We start from the raw sequence: 16323 nt of genomic DNA, 5'->3' as shown, positions 1-16323 counted from the left end.
GCTCCCCTTCTGACATCAGAAGGGGCAAATGTGCACAAGAGCAAGAAGAGGAGTCCATGAACTTGAAGAAAAATAAAGCTTCTTTTAACAGAAAATACCAGGAGTCAAACTTAAAATATGAGTTTATAAACAGGTGACTCATGCACCAAGTCCGCTCTGCATAATATTTGGCAGCAGGATAGCAAACGAGGCAGAGAGCAGAGCTTAATGTTAAATTCTGATTTTTTTTTGTGCAATCAGATTTCTTTGCGAGTTCATTCACATTTCCAATTCCAGAGAGTGGAGACAACTCGCTGACTAGCTTGCTAGTTTCGCTGCACTAATGCACTTAGCACCTTTTTGCGCATGTGCGGTGACCTAAAGGGCAGAAAAATTAAGTCGTCATCTGACTGGCTGCCCTGCATGTCAATCAAAGAATATGTCACGCGATCGACCCACTTTAGCTTCGCGATCGACGTAATGGGCACCTCTGGTCTAGATGTACACTCAGTCTGCTTATCAGAGACACAATATTGACAGCAGGGAAGCAGGGGGGAGAATAGTGAACAGGAAACAGGACTCTTATGGAGAATTCATTCAGAATAAAGAGGAAACAGAAAATAGCCTATCTCAAACCCAAAGAGACAGGGTTGTGCTGAATTAGTTTTCTTTTTCTCAAGTTCATCATCTTAAATTTTAAGACTGTGTTTAGCACCGGTTTATGATCTCTTCTTTTTTTAATCATCTGTGTCTTTCGCATTGTCCTTGACTTTACTTAATTTTTGCACCTGTTTAATTTTCGTTGCATGTTCGTTGCATTGTGTAATGACAATAAATTGCTACTCGATTCTATTTTTTGACAAATTTAGTCCCCCTTCCTTGACTCCATTGCCCCCTTAAGAATTAAAAAACTAAATAGAATAGAATAGAATAGAATAGAAAGCCTTTATTGTCATTGCATAGTGGCTACACAATGAGATTAGGATGAGATTAAAACCAAAAAGTTAAGTTCCATGGTTCAATACTGAAATTAGATTGTTAAAGCAAACATTCCAAAGACTGGAGAGAATATGGCGCTCAACTAAATTGGAGGCGTCTTGTTAAATCTGGAAAAACAGCCTCAAAATTGACAGGACGACACTCCGCAAGGCAAGACCAGCATATTACTCATCTCTAATAGAAGAGAACAAATCCCATTAACTTGCAGCAACTAAATACAGCTGTTGCCTCATCTAAACCGTGCACTTGTCTCTGAGACCCGGTCCCAACTAAGCTACTTAAAGAAGTCTTCCCCTCAATTAGAATTGCTTTGCTAAATACGATTAATCCATTCTTACTTACAGGTACCCTAGTCTTTTAAAACAGCAGTCATTGAACCACTTCTCAAAAAACCAACAATGGATCCTGATGTATTAGATAACTATAGGCCAAATTCAAACCTTCCATTCCTGTCTAAGATTTTAGAGAAAGCAGTTCTCTGTGTTCTTTCACCTTCACAATATTTCAAAAGTCAGGCACCTATTAACCCGAAATAATGCAGAAAAAGTTGTCCATGCTTCTGTAACTTCCAGACTGGACTACTGCAATTCCTTACTGTCCGGCTGCCCCAAAAACTAATCCAGCTAATCCAGCTCGTGTTTTGACAGGAACCAGACTGGGAGAACAAATTTCCCCTGTTCTGGCGTCTCTGCATTGGCTTCCTGTTAGAGTGCGAATTGAATATAAAATCCTTCTGCTCACTTTTAAAGCCCTCAACAGCCAGACCCCTCCTTACCTTACAGAGCTGATTATGCCATATTGCCCCACTAGAACCCTGCGGTCCCAAAATGCTGGCCTGCTCTTGGTTCCCAAAATTTCCATGAGCAGACAGGGGGGCAGAGCTTTCAGTTATCAAGCTCCTTTATTGTGGAATCAGCTCCCTGATTAGCATTTATAGTTTTATTCATCTGGTCTATCTGTCTGTCTGTCTGGTCAGACAGATGGCCGTCCACTATGAGCCTAGGTTCTGTCCAAGGTTTCTGCCTGCCAAAGTGTTTGCTATTGTGGGTCAAGTTGGGTTCTGTCTTTCCCTGCTAATCCTGTAAAGTGCCTTGAGATGACTTCCTGTTGTGATCTGGCGCTATATCAATAAATGAATTGAATTGAATTGAATAAAGTGCAATTACACCAAACTAGTTAAAAGGTAACATCATGAAATTATTAACAGGATCTACATGGAGGAGAATCTGCTATAACTACGACTGAAACAAAATAATTTCATCATTTCATTTTGCTAAATCTTCAGGGTTATGAAGGCGAAGGTGGGAGGACAGGTTTGTGATATTAACCCCTTTTGCAGATACTTTTGCTCGGCTTTTTTTGCAAACTGGTGTGTCATCAAGCTTCCTTGCTTCCACTTTCAGGAACCCATAACACTCCCACACCATTGAGTTGACTTTTTTCAGGTTAGGATCTTGGCTGTGACATGTTTACAATCACTCGTAACGCCCGTTACCTGGTAGCCACGCTAGCTAGGAGACGTCACCCATCGGCTCCTGCTGTTTATGTGTGAGGGGGAACGGTTGGCGTGCTTCAGGAGGGAGATGAAGCAGGGAGGAAGATAGAATATGAATATTCTATTGTAAAAACTCTGTCGGACAAAGAGTTAAGTCTGCAGTGAATTCTGAGCAATCTTCCAGCAATGAACTTGGCCTAAGAGGAGCTGATGTCAGACAGAACATGAACATGTGTCAGTCACAGGTAAAAAAAACATGGCAAGCACCTTAAATTAAAATGAATCAGACATCGGATGAATGTCTGCTCCATCCGCTCCGATGCATCCTAGAAATACAGAATTATCTGTTCAGAGAATGAAGCTCGTGATTTACTGCTGAGGCTAACGCAGCTGATTGTCCTCCGATGCAAAACACTAAGATTTAATGTATGAAGTGTCTGAGGTAAAAAGTAGTGGGTTTAAAAAAAGAAAGAAAGCCAAGAGCGATAAATGTTCTGCTGAATGCTCTCAGTGACGCCACGCTGCACCATATTAAATAGAAGCGCGCAACGATAGCTAATCAATAGGACATCATCATCATTCTCAGCAGGAAGTAAGGAATGCTAATAAAGAAGGCAACCCGAAAGCTTGAGAGGAAGCAACAATCTGAAGAGTCAATCAGAAGAGCTGGATATAGCACAGGGGATGATATTTGCTCAGCCCACTCAGCCAACAGGAAGCATGCCAGTCAGATAATCAATAACAAGGACTGCAATTTGACAGACCTTGTGCTATAATGGCCTCACCCTGTAAACCCCCCCCAATAATTTGACATACCAAATGAAGCAACTTAGATTTAGTCATTTGCCCTGCATCAGGGACACAGACATTACAGATGACCTGAGGATCTATGTGGACAGTACCATTGTCCCTTCACAGCAGCAACAGTGGGAACATTATTTCCTGTATAACCATCGTAATTGAATGCAGTCTTCTCTTCCTGTCTGTAAATCCCACACAGCTGGAATTGAAGCGAAAGTGCTGCATGAAGCAGAGTAAAAAAAAAAAAAATATGCCCATGAATACACGCTGGAAAAACACAGAAGTTAGGAGTTCGTTATACGTTGTGAGACGTGCCATAACCCTGAAATGCTGAAACTCAACTGCTGCCTTGGCTTTCTGTCTCCAGACAAGCTGATCTCAGGTTCCTGCTGTTAGGAAAGATAAATCTCTGACACTGCATTGATGTCCACGTCCAGAAAACTGATAGCAAGTTCAGATAAACTGAGTAAAATCAGTTGTTGTTAACTCATTCAATGCCAGCCATGTTCAGAGCAGCCATCTGCCAGATTGGCAGCAGTTTTCGCTCTTTTTGCCCTATTTTCGAGATCAACAGAATAGTGTGTACGACGACTATATAAACAAAAAACGAACGAATGAAAGGTTAAAGTCTCGTCTTTCATCAGAATCAAAATGAGTGTTCCGATTAATATTTACATGAATATTGGAGACGCATTTAAATTTCAGCATCTGTTTGTAGTATTGGCAACATTCAGAATGTCATTATGAACCTTCTGGCCAACTTATGACAATTAAAATAAATATTTTTCTTGTTATTCTTATTTCATTAATGTGCATATTGCTTGCATCGAAATGCACCAGCGCACGTTGGAAGAAAAAAAGTAACTTAAAGTAATAAGTAACCAGTTACTTTGCTAGGGAGTAATAAGTAAAGTAAAGTCATTACTTTTTTCAGCAAGTAACTAGTAATCAGTAATATATGACTGATCTTGAGTAACTTGCCCAACACCGCTGGTACCTGGTACTACCTCCGCTCGGTTCGGGTTGATCATCGTTCCGTTTCCGTAGACCTGCCGGTTCGCTTCGGGAGCAAACGACTCCTCAGCTCCATGATCGTTTACAATCGGCGAAAGAGGGGCGGCTATGGCTCAGTTGGTAGAGCGGGTCGTCCAGTGATCAGTAAATCAGTAATTCGAATCCCAGCTCTGAATGTCTGCATGTCGAAGTGTCCTTGGGCAAGACACTCAACCCCAAATTGCTCCCAGTGGGCATGGCAGCAGTCGCCCACTGGAATGTGAATGTGTGTGTGAATGGGTGAATGTGAGGCCTAATGTAAAGCACTTTGAGCACCTCCAAGGTGGAAAAAGCGCTTTGTGCAGTCCATTTACCATTTACTTTCTTCTTCGTTCCACGACTTGCAAGTTGCTTGTATTTTATTTGTAAATCTTTACAAATAAAAGTTGCAGTTACCTCCGTTGTCTTTATACCCTGCGGCAAATCATGTCGTAATGCGAGTGCATCCTCCATTGTCTTTTGTTTTGCCCCAGACGCCTTATTGTCGGAGGCTAACGTTAGCATGTTGTCGGAATCTAGCGCTAGCATGTTGTCGGAAGCTAATATTAGCATAGAGCGATGCCCGACCAAGTGGTTACTGAGGTTTGCAGTGTTTCTGCAATAACTGATCTCCATTTGGTACATTTTGCTGATCACTTTGGATTTATCAAGCTCTTTGTTTCGTATAAACCCAAAATGGTTCCAAACGTCCGATTTCAGATGAGAGGGGACTACGAAGGACTTTCAACGGAAACAAGCCCGCAAGGGCTTTTTTGAAATGCTCCTCTTAGACAGGATGTTTGACGTTATTTGTACTGTAATACATGCTACTGTGTGACTGTACTTGTACTCTAACATTCTATCTAATAAATATATTCATCATCAGAGGGCTTGCAGGCCGGAGTTTAACCCAGTCAGCATTTGGTACGGGATCGCGCGGGATTGCGCGCCTGACTTAATGACGTTGAGGTGAGGGTGAGTCACCGTGCACGGGAGCAAACGTAATGAGAAAAAACAAAAATCGATCTCATCCACGATGAATTCGATCCAGAATCGATTTTAATTGTTTTTTTACCCAGCCCCAGCGATCACCCACCCAAAAGCAGCAACGCTGCCCCTACGGGGCTGCAGGTCCACATTACAGTCCAGGTCTGATTTTCACTGAGTACAGCAAGTACAGCTGTTAGCGCAGGAGACAGGAGCTACAGTAGATCTTATTTAGATTTACTCAACTTCACAGCAAGGAGAAAATGTATGCCTGCCTGAAGTTCCGTGGATCTGTGGTTGACGCACACACACACACACACACACAGAGTTCATTGTGAGGTGGGGGGTCATGTCAGATGTTGCGTAACAACGCTTATCAACATAAAGCAATGTTGGGAGAGAGTCGACCGTGTTGGTCTCATGTTACGGTAGGGATCCTGGCAACTCATTTAAACATTAAAATAGCAGCAAACAAACATTATAGAAGTAAATAACCAACAAGACGCCAGCAAGGAAAGTAACACTCATCTCAGCTGCAGGAAAATGAACATGTCTGATCTATACTTCACTGCCCTAGACATTATACACCCACAACAAGCTGTAAAACAGCCTTCAAGCAACAATCACCCAGCAGCAAGGGGAAGCTCTCAGCTGAGGAGGAGCATCAACAGCCAGGATTATGTTTCTACCGACACAATCCAGAAGTTTCAAACTGAGACGTCTGGCTTTGGTCTCTCCCTGTTGTTCGTCTGACTAAATCACACTGAACGGTAAAATATCTGCTCTCACCTGTGGCTCCGTCCTTTTCCCCTTTCATCACATTGTCGTCAGCCACATCACCATCTTCATCGCCTTCTGTCGTCTTGCTCTTGCCGTCCTTCACCGGGACCACAGTGAAGCTGGTGGGCATTTTTACAGCTACGCTGATCGTCTGTTAGTCACACTCTTATCTCTCCCCTTTCTGTTCAGCCCTTTTCTCTCCCTCTCTCTCACCCCTCCTCCATGGAACAGCTGTTGCTCTACTCTTTACCAGTTTGCCTCTTCACTGTTTGTTGGATTTCTGCTCCCGGAACAGACGTCTGTTACTTGCGAGTTTCTGTTGCTAGCGTTGCGCATACATGTGACCCCATCCCCCCCCGCCCCTTTTCACCCACTATCCAAATAAGGAACAGCATGACTGCCGCACCCAATGGGGGCAGCACACACAGAAAATACACTTACGAAAACATGACATGCATCTGTACTTATGAGTGTGTTCCTCTCACACACACGCACACAGAGCAGCTAGCCTTGGCCAAAAGAGAGAAGGAACCCTGGAGTCACTGCAGGGAGTCATGGTCACACACACCAACACACCCATGCAGTGTTATTTGATCTTGTGAGTATGGGTGGGCAGGGCTGATGTAAAGACATGCATTGGTCATCTAAACAAACAACCCTTTACATCGTGTAAGTGGACAAATTTGTGAACAGACATGTCCACACTCAGTGGACAGTACCGTACAAGTATTCTCATGAAATAATGTTCATTGGATAATGCTGAATCCTTTGTGTGGCCTTTTAACGTCAGGGGAGTTTCCCCACTTTAGTTCCCCAACAAGCCGACACACTGGATCGATACAGCTAATGGAAGGGTGGGGACTGCTGGAAATAGGAGGCGACGGAGGCTGAGCAGAGGGAAGGATGGGCAGGAAGATGGAGGCTGAGCAGAAGGACGGATGGGCAGGAAGTACATGAGAACACATCTCCTTTTTGCAAACTGGAGTAAAACATTTCATCCACAGTCTTGTGTTTCCAGATGAAAGGGAGACTGATAGTCTTTCACATGTGTCAAACCTGTCCAGTGGAGGGCCGAGACACTCCAGGTTTCCTTTCCAACCATCTCTCCAGCAGCTGATCTCACTAATGAGTTCCTTCTCTCAAATCGGAGGTGTTCAACATAACACAAGGGTCCCCAACCACCGGGCGTGGTCCAGTGCCAGTTCATGATACAGTTGTTACCGGGCCGCATGGAAAGAATAATTTCTATTGTATTGATCATTGGATTCTGACAGGTGTTTTATTTTGAAAAACGACCTGGAGTTTTCTCCAACATAACAACCGCCTGTGAAACTTCTTTGTCTTGAGCTATATTACTCGAAAAAATAAACCTGTTAACTAGTGAACATGAGTTAAAAAACAGACATCTTGGGAGAGTTTCTCTACGAAGGGGAAAAGGCCAACTGAAGCGCCAGAAGAGGAGCCGACAACCTCCAAGAAAAGAAAGCTTCTTTGAACAGACAATACCAGGAAGCCTGTTGATGAACCAGCGTTTATCACCAGGTGACTCCACACCAAGACCCACTCTGCATCATACGTGGAGACAAGCTAGCAAATGAGGCAATGAAGCCTTCAACACAGAGACAAAGAACACTGGAGAACAGACAATTGGAATTTTTTTAATTAATTACTCAACATTGTCCGCAGCTCTATGGGGTACAGCTCTATGTGTCTGAGCTGTACCCCACCTCTCGCCCATAGTAAGCTGCGACAGGCTCCAGCAACCTACCTGACCCGCAAAGTGGAAAAGCAGCTGTAGATGAGACACACTTGTTCCAAGGGCTTGTTTTTCAATCCAGGGTTCTTGATCTCTATATGCCGAAGCAGTTGTTAAGGCTTCATTGCCTAGTTTCCTAGCATGTCGACATATATTATGCAGAGCGGACTTGAGGCATGAGTCACCTGTTGATAAACCTGTGTTTTAAGTGTGACTCGTCCCAAAACGTTTGTTTTTTTTATTCATTTTCAAAGGTTTACAGGATTATATATTTGAGTAAAGTTTCATGTGACCAAGACAAGTGTCTTGACGTGTCAAGATTCATGGGTGAATGTCACGTCGAAGAAAAATCAGGTTGTTTTTCAAAGTAAAACACCTGTCTGATGCGAACAATCAATACACGTAAATTATATAAATTATTTGTTCTATTTGTGCGGCTGACTCACTGGATCCTGTAATTCGATTTGTCCGTGCTTCCTGTAAGTGGATCTAACTCACCGAGGAGTGTTATCATGGCTTTTGACCTATATAAATGTGATCTTCAGAATACTAAAAGTGATTTAGTTGCCATTCAACTACTCTGAAGCTCAACTCCACAATGAAATAAATGCGTGACAATATTATTGTACAATGTGCAGACTGTTTGGAATAAGTAGCATAATACTCAGAAATAAGGCTCTTCAGAAAAACCGAAAGAATAGTACATTTGTAAGAATTATAAAAGCCTTATGCTAAGGCATTAAATTACTGTCGTGATGCGTTTGTATGGTTGGATTTATACCTTATACTCCCGTTGTAGGAACTGAAGCATTACAAAAACGGGAAAGAGATGATGCTGTAGTCAGATGTCAGTACTTGACTGGTTAATGGTTTTATCGCATGTCTAGAAACATAATTATTATGGAAGGTGAATTGTAATGAAATCATGGTAAACTAGGAGGCCACTGAGCAGGATCCAGCTGTGTGAGAGATGCCTCAGGTGGCCGAGCCAGAATTAGGATCTGATCAAAAGCTTTTGAGTTCTTCCTGGATCCATGTTTCGTTCCATAAAGTTTCATGAAAATTACCTGTGGTTTCAATACACAGTAGAATAGAATCAAATCCCTCACTCACACACACACTGGATTCTCGGCATCTACAAAAATAACAGCAGAACTTTACACTGAGCTGAGCGCTTCGCCCAGAGCCTCAGATTTTAGCTTCTGTTGATGTAGCCATTGATTCTGAGGAAAGATGAGACTGGATGGTAACAGAATCTGAGTTCAGCTCAAGGACAAATCTGAGTGTGGAGATGCAACCAGAATGGATTCCCATGGATTTATTTTATAATGTCTCATTTTTCCTGTTTATAGTTTTAAATCTCATACATGAATAGTTAATAATAATAATAATAATAATTGATGTAAATAACATCAATAATATCAACACATTAAAGGAGACATATTATGAAAAACTCACTCTCCCCATGTCAGCGACGGAAACGCGTCTGGCAGAAATCTCTCCCCGTGATGTCACAGAGGGCGAACGTGCACATGCATGGACATTCATTGCCTGCACACAGCTGCGCGCACGCAGGCAACGAACTTAGTTTCAGTTTCATTTTCAGAGGCTTTTCTGCTGTTTGAGACAGGAAAGAGGGACGCTGTCCTGCAGCATCTGTTTGCTATTTTGACAAAAACATTTACAGATATTTCTGGGAACTGCGTTAACTTGTGGAAAAAGAGTATAATATGTGATCTTTAATTAATTTTATTATTGTTAAACAAAAAAATACACAAAATACACAAAAAATGTGTATTTTAGGAGAAAATACATGGAAGCTATGAGGGACAACATCAGAGAGGCTGGTGTTGGGAAGGAGGATGCAAAGGACAGGGTGAAGTGGAGAAGGTTGATTTTCTGTGGCGACCCCTCAGAGGACAAGAAGAAAGTAGAAGAAGTTGTTAAATTGAGCTTATCATACTGTATGTGTGATCAATTTAGTTTAATTTTTGTGCATTATTGACATTCAGTTGTAAATAAGTCCTGATTGAGTGATTAAATAATAACTAGCGAAGCAAAATTGAAGACATCAGCTGGCCAGCTCAGCAGGCCTCAGAAACACTAAGTCCTTTGCACCCTCTGGCGCGGACTGGAGGAAGGACACCCACTCTGAAGCTTCCCCCACTTGACCACACGCTGGTTCGACCAGGGGTCCGCATGCGGCTCTTTGGCGCCCCCTAGAGGACCCTCGGAGCTTTTTAAAAAATTTATAAAAATGCAAAAAGATGGGGGGAAATATATTTTTTGTTTTAATATGGTTTCTGTAGGAGGACAAACAAGACACAAACATTCTTAACGTTTTCCAATGCTGTTAAAATGTGTATAATAAATATTCAATTTCAACATTTCTGTCAACGAAACTTTGCGTCACAGCCTGCGACACACGTTTCAGCACGGCGCCATGCCGGCTGCAAACCAGCGATGTGCCATGGGCCACGGATCCCAAAGGGAAAGAGAGAAGGATAGCTGATGAGAACAGAGGATTCAAGGAAGAATCAACCCAATCATTTGCTTTCATCGCTGATGCGAATGGATTGCCTGCATGTTTGCTTGGTAATGAGAAGTAGTCAAATAACAGAAAGAGTCATTTGGAAAGACATTTCCAGGGAAGGCAAGCTAAATTTGCAGAAGACCACCCAGTTGGGAGTGAGAGAAAAAGTGCGATTGCAGTACTCCTGGAGAAATGTGATATTTAAGAAATGGATTGCATCTCCGAACTCCACTACTGCTGCTAGTTTTGTTGCAGCCCAGGAGATAATCAAGCGTGGGAAAACCGTTCACGGATGGTGATTACATGAAGGATTCATGTAAAATATCAGAGCACCTATTTTCAGATGACAAAAACAAAACAGAGAGTTTTCAGAAAAGCGCTATATAAATAAAATGTATTATTATTATTATTATAAAATTAAAGACATGCCTCTGTCTGCAAAGACAGAGGCTATTAAAATAGCAGGCAACATCACCAATCAGCAAATCAATGACATTAATTCAGCTCCAGCTTACTCAATTGCCTGTGATGAGTCATGTGATCAATATCGAACAGACAGCGCTGTTATGTAGGCATGTGAACTTTGATGGGCCGCAAGAAGAAATTATCAAATTAATACCACTGAAAGGAGCTCTGCCCTCAGTCCCCTCAATCCCTGCATACCTGAATAAACACCTCCACAGATTTAGTGACACCCACAGTCACAACACTAGAGGGAGCTCAAACAACAACCTGATTACACCCTCCTATAGGACTAACAGGTAAATCATCTTTTTACAATACTGCCCCCTAAGGGTGGAACTGTTTGACTCCCGCCCTCAAAACATGCACCTCTTTGGCCTCCTTCAAAACAGCCCTAAAAATACACCTTTCAGGGGGACAGAAACGGAGATAGTCATCACGACTCTCTCCGGATCAATACCCCCCTTTTTTCGTCCACCTACGTTGTACATATGTGTCTTTTTAATTTATTGTTATTTTGCATCAAATAAGTAATTTATTTTTATTGGTATGTCGATGAATTATGTATTAAGGCCTTTCAACGGCGACAAGACTGCAAGGATGTTTTTGAAATGCTCCTCTTAGACAGGGTGTTTGGCAATACTTGTACTGATACATGCTACTGTTTGACTGTACTTGTACTGCTCTAACATTCTATCTAATAAATATATTCATCATCATTCCAGTAATTATTTGCATTTTCAGGACATTGATACTGTGTTTACATAGCTCATATATGGTTTGAAATCATAGAATTCCTTCTTAGGACACATGAAATAACTTCATACAAGCAATACATTTTCATGCATTCCCTGTATGGTTCACAAACCAGTCTCTATGCTTATTAAAAACTAAACAAGGAAGTACAAAACACATATATAAGCCAGGAACACAAGCGAAACAAATAGCTAGTCCAGACACCAGGAAGTTCTTATGCATAAGTTCCACTTCCTCTTTTACAACATCTGTTACTTAACCCTCCACGATTCTGTTATCTCAAGCAAAAGCAACAAAAACCAGCTCAGCTTTATTCCAAGAGATATGTTTATGCATTATATAATCGCATGTTTTCAATGTCTTCCATGGCATCTATAGTACAAGCTAACAAAGGAAACCTGTGTGACTCACTGTCCATGAGCATGCCACTATATTAACAGTGTTTATCTGCATCACCAAAGTTCTCATCATCGCAGTAAGAACAAGAAGACCCTTGTGTGCCAGGCCCAACCAACTGGAGACGCCTCTGTGTGGAAAATGCCAGGCCATCCATTACCTAGACTCATTAATTATAGATATGTACTGAATCCAGAAATTTCATTTAGTCGTGCCAACAAAACAAACAGGCATCCCAACATATCAGCAACAGTATGTATCAATCAGAATAGGCAACCCAGCAAATAATCAAAGCAGGGAAGGGACCCCCTTCCTGAGGGCTCACCACCCATAGGAGGGTGTTTTGTGAGCTGGGTGGCAGCGTCACCTCTCTGGCAGGAAAGGAGCCTGAGCTGGTGTGCGAGGTTGAGAAGTTGCGACTGGATATAGTTGTCCTCACCTCGACACACAGCAAGGACTCCGGAACCACCCTTCTTGAGAGGGGTTGGACTCTCTTCCACTCTGGAGTTGCCGCTGGTGAGAGGCGCCGGGGAGGGGTTGCAATACTTATTGCCCCACGGCTCGGTACCTGTATGTTGGAACAGTTTGAAGATGGGTGGATGGTTCGGAGCATGCCTAGCAGTGAGAGAGTAATGTTTGGAGCAGACTTCAATGATGTGATGGGCAAGTTTGCTATTCAGGACAGGAACCTAGAAGCTAACAATAGGCCAATTTCAAACCTTCCATTCCTGTCAAAGCTTCTAGAGAAAGCAGTTTCCAGTCAGCTGTGTGAATTATTACAAGACAATCAGTTATTTGAGGTTTTTCAGTCAGGTTTCAGAGCTCATCATAGCACAGAGACAGCATTAGTTAAAGTCACCAATGACCTTTTAATAGCGTCTGATAATGGACTTGTCTCCGTGCTTATTTTATTAGATCTCAGTGCAGCCTTTGACACAATAGATCATCAGATTCTGTTACAGAGGCTGGAACAATCTGTTGGTGTTAGAGGATCTGCATTGAACTGGTTTAGATCATATTTATCTGATAGATTTCAGTTTGTACGTGTTCATGATAAATCTACGTACACAGAAGTTATATATGGAGTTCCACAGGGTTCAGTGCTTGGACCTATTTTATTCACACTGTATATGCTTCCCTTAGCATACATTCCCACTGCTACGCAGATGACACACAGGGAAAGCACACACACATCTTGTTACTGTGACATCACAGTAAGAGGGATTTCTGTACTTAATTACAGAACTACACAAACTACACACGATTGACTGGATGGTTTATGTCGCTGTTTTTGTGTTGATAATGACCGAAACCCACCAAATTAATAACATAGAAATATGGGAAAAGTGAGTTTGTCATAATAGTCAGCCATTACCAGGGATCAGAATGTATCCAAAAAAACTCTCACTTTCATGCACATTACAAGAATACTACATTCAAAAGAACCAAATTCTAACAGTTTATCCCAGCACAGATTAACCAGGCTGACAACAAACCACTACACACAACAGACTCTCGGTATGCACATTATTAAGTAGGCTTCTATAGACAGTCCATAAAGCTGTTGCTATTGAATAATAAAAAAAAAAATTAACAAAATTTAATTACATTTAAATTGGGAGACTTGTAAAGAAAACCCAAAGACATTATGTTCAGAGACTATTCAGCATGAAAACACAGCAACTATAACTCTACGGGTCGCCTCACAGCGGTAGCGTAGAACATCAAAAATGTGGTTAACATTTTCCAGAAGAAATAAAAGCATGATCTAATGATCCAGAGTCACGTTTTGCTTCCAGGCGGGTATGCCCTAACCCGAACCCGAACCCGAACCCGAACCCTGAAGTCGCTGCTCTCCCCCTCTGAGCTCAGACTCTCCAGTCTGAAGACATATTTAAATAGATTTTATTTCATGGCGCTCTCATTTTTCGGTTTTAGTGAGAGACATCACTAAAGTCGTCACAGTGACCTGGGACTAACGGACTCTCCTTTTACCGTATCTATTGGGCTCCCTGTTGTACTCCAAGATGGGCACCGCAGCGTCGGGCTCCCGTGGCTCGAGGTCGGCTCCCTCCGTTCGCTCCGCCGATCCGGCGCGCGCGCTTCCGCCGGTGTCTCGTGCCGGGTCGGTGACAGCCGCGTCCGCCGGGCCCCCCTCCGTGGCAGCCCCCCCGACTCCTCCGTCAACTGGGACGACTACAAATCTCTCCCCCGTGGTCCTCATAACTTCTCCTCCGCTTGTTTTCGGACTCCAACGTGGAGGAACTTTACACGAGACCTCTTCCTCACGGCAATGATCGCCGCGGGGGGGGGGGGGGGCACGCTCAGTGTTTGATCAGAGGATTGATTGAACGCTGGCCCGCCCTCGCTCGTCTTTTATTGGTTGTAACGTGTTCCTGACGTTTGTCTTGCCTGCGTGACACAAACGTTCCAGAACCAACTCCGCTGCCATTTACGCACATTATGCAGCTCTACAGATTTACATGCAATTCAATTACAACTCCGAGGAACGCTGTCTCATAACCGATGACGTCATAACCGATGACGTCTTCCTCTCACTGAATGCATATGAATCCAAAACACCTGGAAAGCATGCATGGATCCAGAACTTTGATTGGATCAATCCCACATATATAATTGATAAGTCTCAAAGGAAATTTAGTAAAGTGAAATAATAAATAACTAGAAAACGACAATCAGAGATTGCAGACCCCGCCTCCAAAAGACTATTGGATCTTGTGAGACAGTAAACAGGGCTTCCGGATCAGAGGGGCCAAACCTGCTCTAGCTTGCTGCTCCGGAACGTACTACAAGACTCCTTCTGGACTCTTTTTCCCATCATGCCATTCGTGTCCCTCCCTCTTAAAGTGGCAGTTTACAGCACAGGCACAATTCCAGATGTAAAAATAATTCTAGAATCTGGATCCAGATCCGGATCGACGCCATTCTCGGGGAGGACCGAGCCACTGACAGAACCTTGCTTGTGTAAAAATTTCAAGTCGATTGGGTTACTAGTTTTTGAGTTATGCGCTCGGACAGACAAACAAACGCACCCAATTGCAATACCCTCGCCTCCGCTTCGGCGAGGGTAACTACTATACTTTTGGCTTGTCCCGTGAGGGGTCACCACAGCAAATCATCTTTCTCCACTTCAGCCTGTCCTTAACATCGTCCTCCCCAACACCAGGGTCATGTCCTCCCGCACTACGTCCATGTATCTTCTGATGCAGGGGTCCCCAAACTCTTTCCTGTGAGGGCCACATAACGTTTTCCTTCTCTGATGGGGGGCCGGGGTCAGTTTGTACAGGAAAAGTGTGACGATGGCAGGGGGGCCTAAACATTTATTGTTTTCCAGACAGCCACCAAATAACCCTTTCTTCACAGAAAAAAAGTCAGGAAATAAATAATAACACTATTACTAAAATATAAAATAACCAAATAACCCTTTCTGGTCGTCATGCTGGAGAGACTATGTCTCCTGGCTGGCCTGGAAACGCCTCAGGACCCCCCCCCCGGTAAAGATGGAGGAGGTGTCTGGAAATAGCTGCTAAGACTGTTACCTCCCCGACCCAGCCCCGGTTAAGCGGTGAAAGATGGATGGATAACGTGCACAATCGGAGGCTGCACTGTATGTGTGAGCAACAAAATTCAGTTGCGAGATAAATAAAGTTGTTTTTCCATTTCTAATAATGCAATGAAACACATGTGACATAAAATTCATTACAAGCTTTTTTAGTGGGCTCAAAATAATACTTAACACTCACTCTGTGCATCCTCTATTAGTATATCCTGCCATAGAAACACAATAAATCATTCTAATTTAAAAACAAGTGATGGTTGAGTCATTTACCATCACTGCGCTATAATAACTTTGGTATGTTACACTTTAATATAAGTGATTCCAGCAGGATGGGATGACACTGATGATTTCTGTAAGTCATATCCTTAGTCAGTTGAGTCATGCGAAATATTAACAATAAACCTGCCCCAAGTGGAAGTTACACATTACTGTGATAGGATTTCAATTGAAGTGAAAAATCTCAATTAGAATCAGCAGAGCAACTATAACTAGAAAACGACAATCAGAGATTGCAGACCCCGCCTCCAAAAGACTATTGGATCTTGTGAGACAGTAAACAGGGCTTCCGGATCAGAGGGGCCAAACCTGCTCTAGCTTGCTGCTCCGGAACGTACTACAAGACTCCTTCTGGACTCTTTTTCCCATCATGCCATTCGTGTCCCTCCCTCTTAAAGTGGCAGTTTACAGCACAGGCACAATTCCAGATGTAAAAATAATTCTAGAATCTGGATCCAGATCCGGATCAACGCCATTCTCGGGGAGGACCG

The 16323-nt window shown here is 42.9% G+C and overlaps 1 protein-coding gene across 1 annotated transcript in view; it reads right to left on the bottom strand.

Moving 5' to 3' along the window:
- slc12a7b (solute carrier family 12 member 7b) overlaps window positions 1-14200 on the bottom strand; it is a 60398-nt gene extending 46198 nt beyond the window's left edge. Inside the window, exon 1 of the mRNA XM_068748204.1 lies at window positions 13972-14200. Within this exon, the coding sequence (XP_068604305.1) occupies window positions 13972-14200 (229 nt within the window). The remainder of the gene's footprint in view (window positions 1-13971) is intronic.
- Between the last annotated feature and the right edge of the window lie 2123 nt (window positions 14201-16323).

The sequence above is a fragment of the Brachionichthys hirsutus genome, chromosome 14 (genome assembly GCF_040956055.1).
Source record: "Brachionichthys hirsutus isolate HB-005 chromosome 14, CSIRO-AGI_Bhir_v1, whole genome shotgun sequence".
Lineage (NCBI taxonomy): Eukaryota > Metazoa > Chordata > Actinopteri > Lophiiformes > Brachionichthyidae > Brachionichthys > Brachionichthys hirsutus.
Note: the sequence above shows the minus strand (reverse complement) of the source record. Positions and strands in the feature narration are given on the sequence as shown.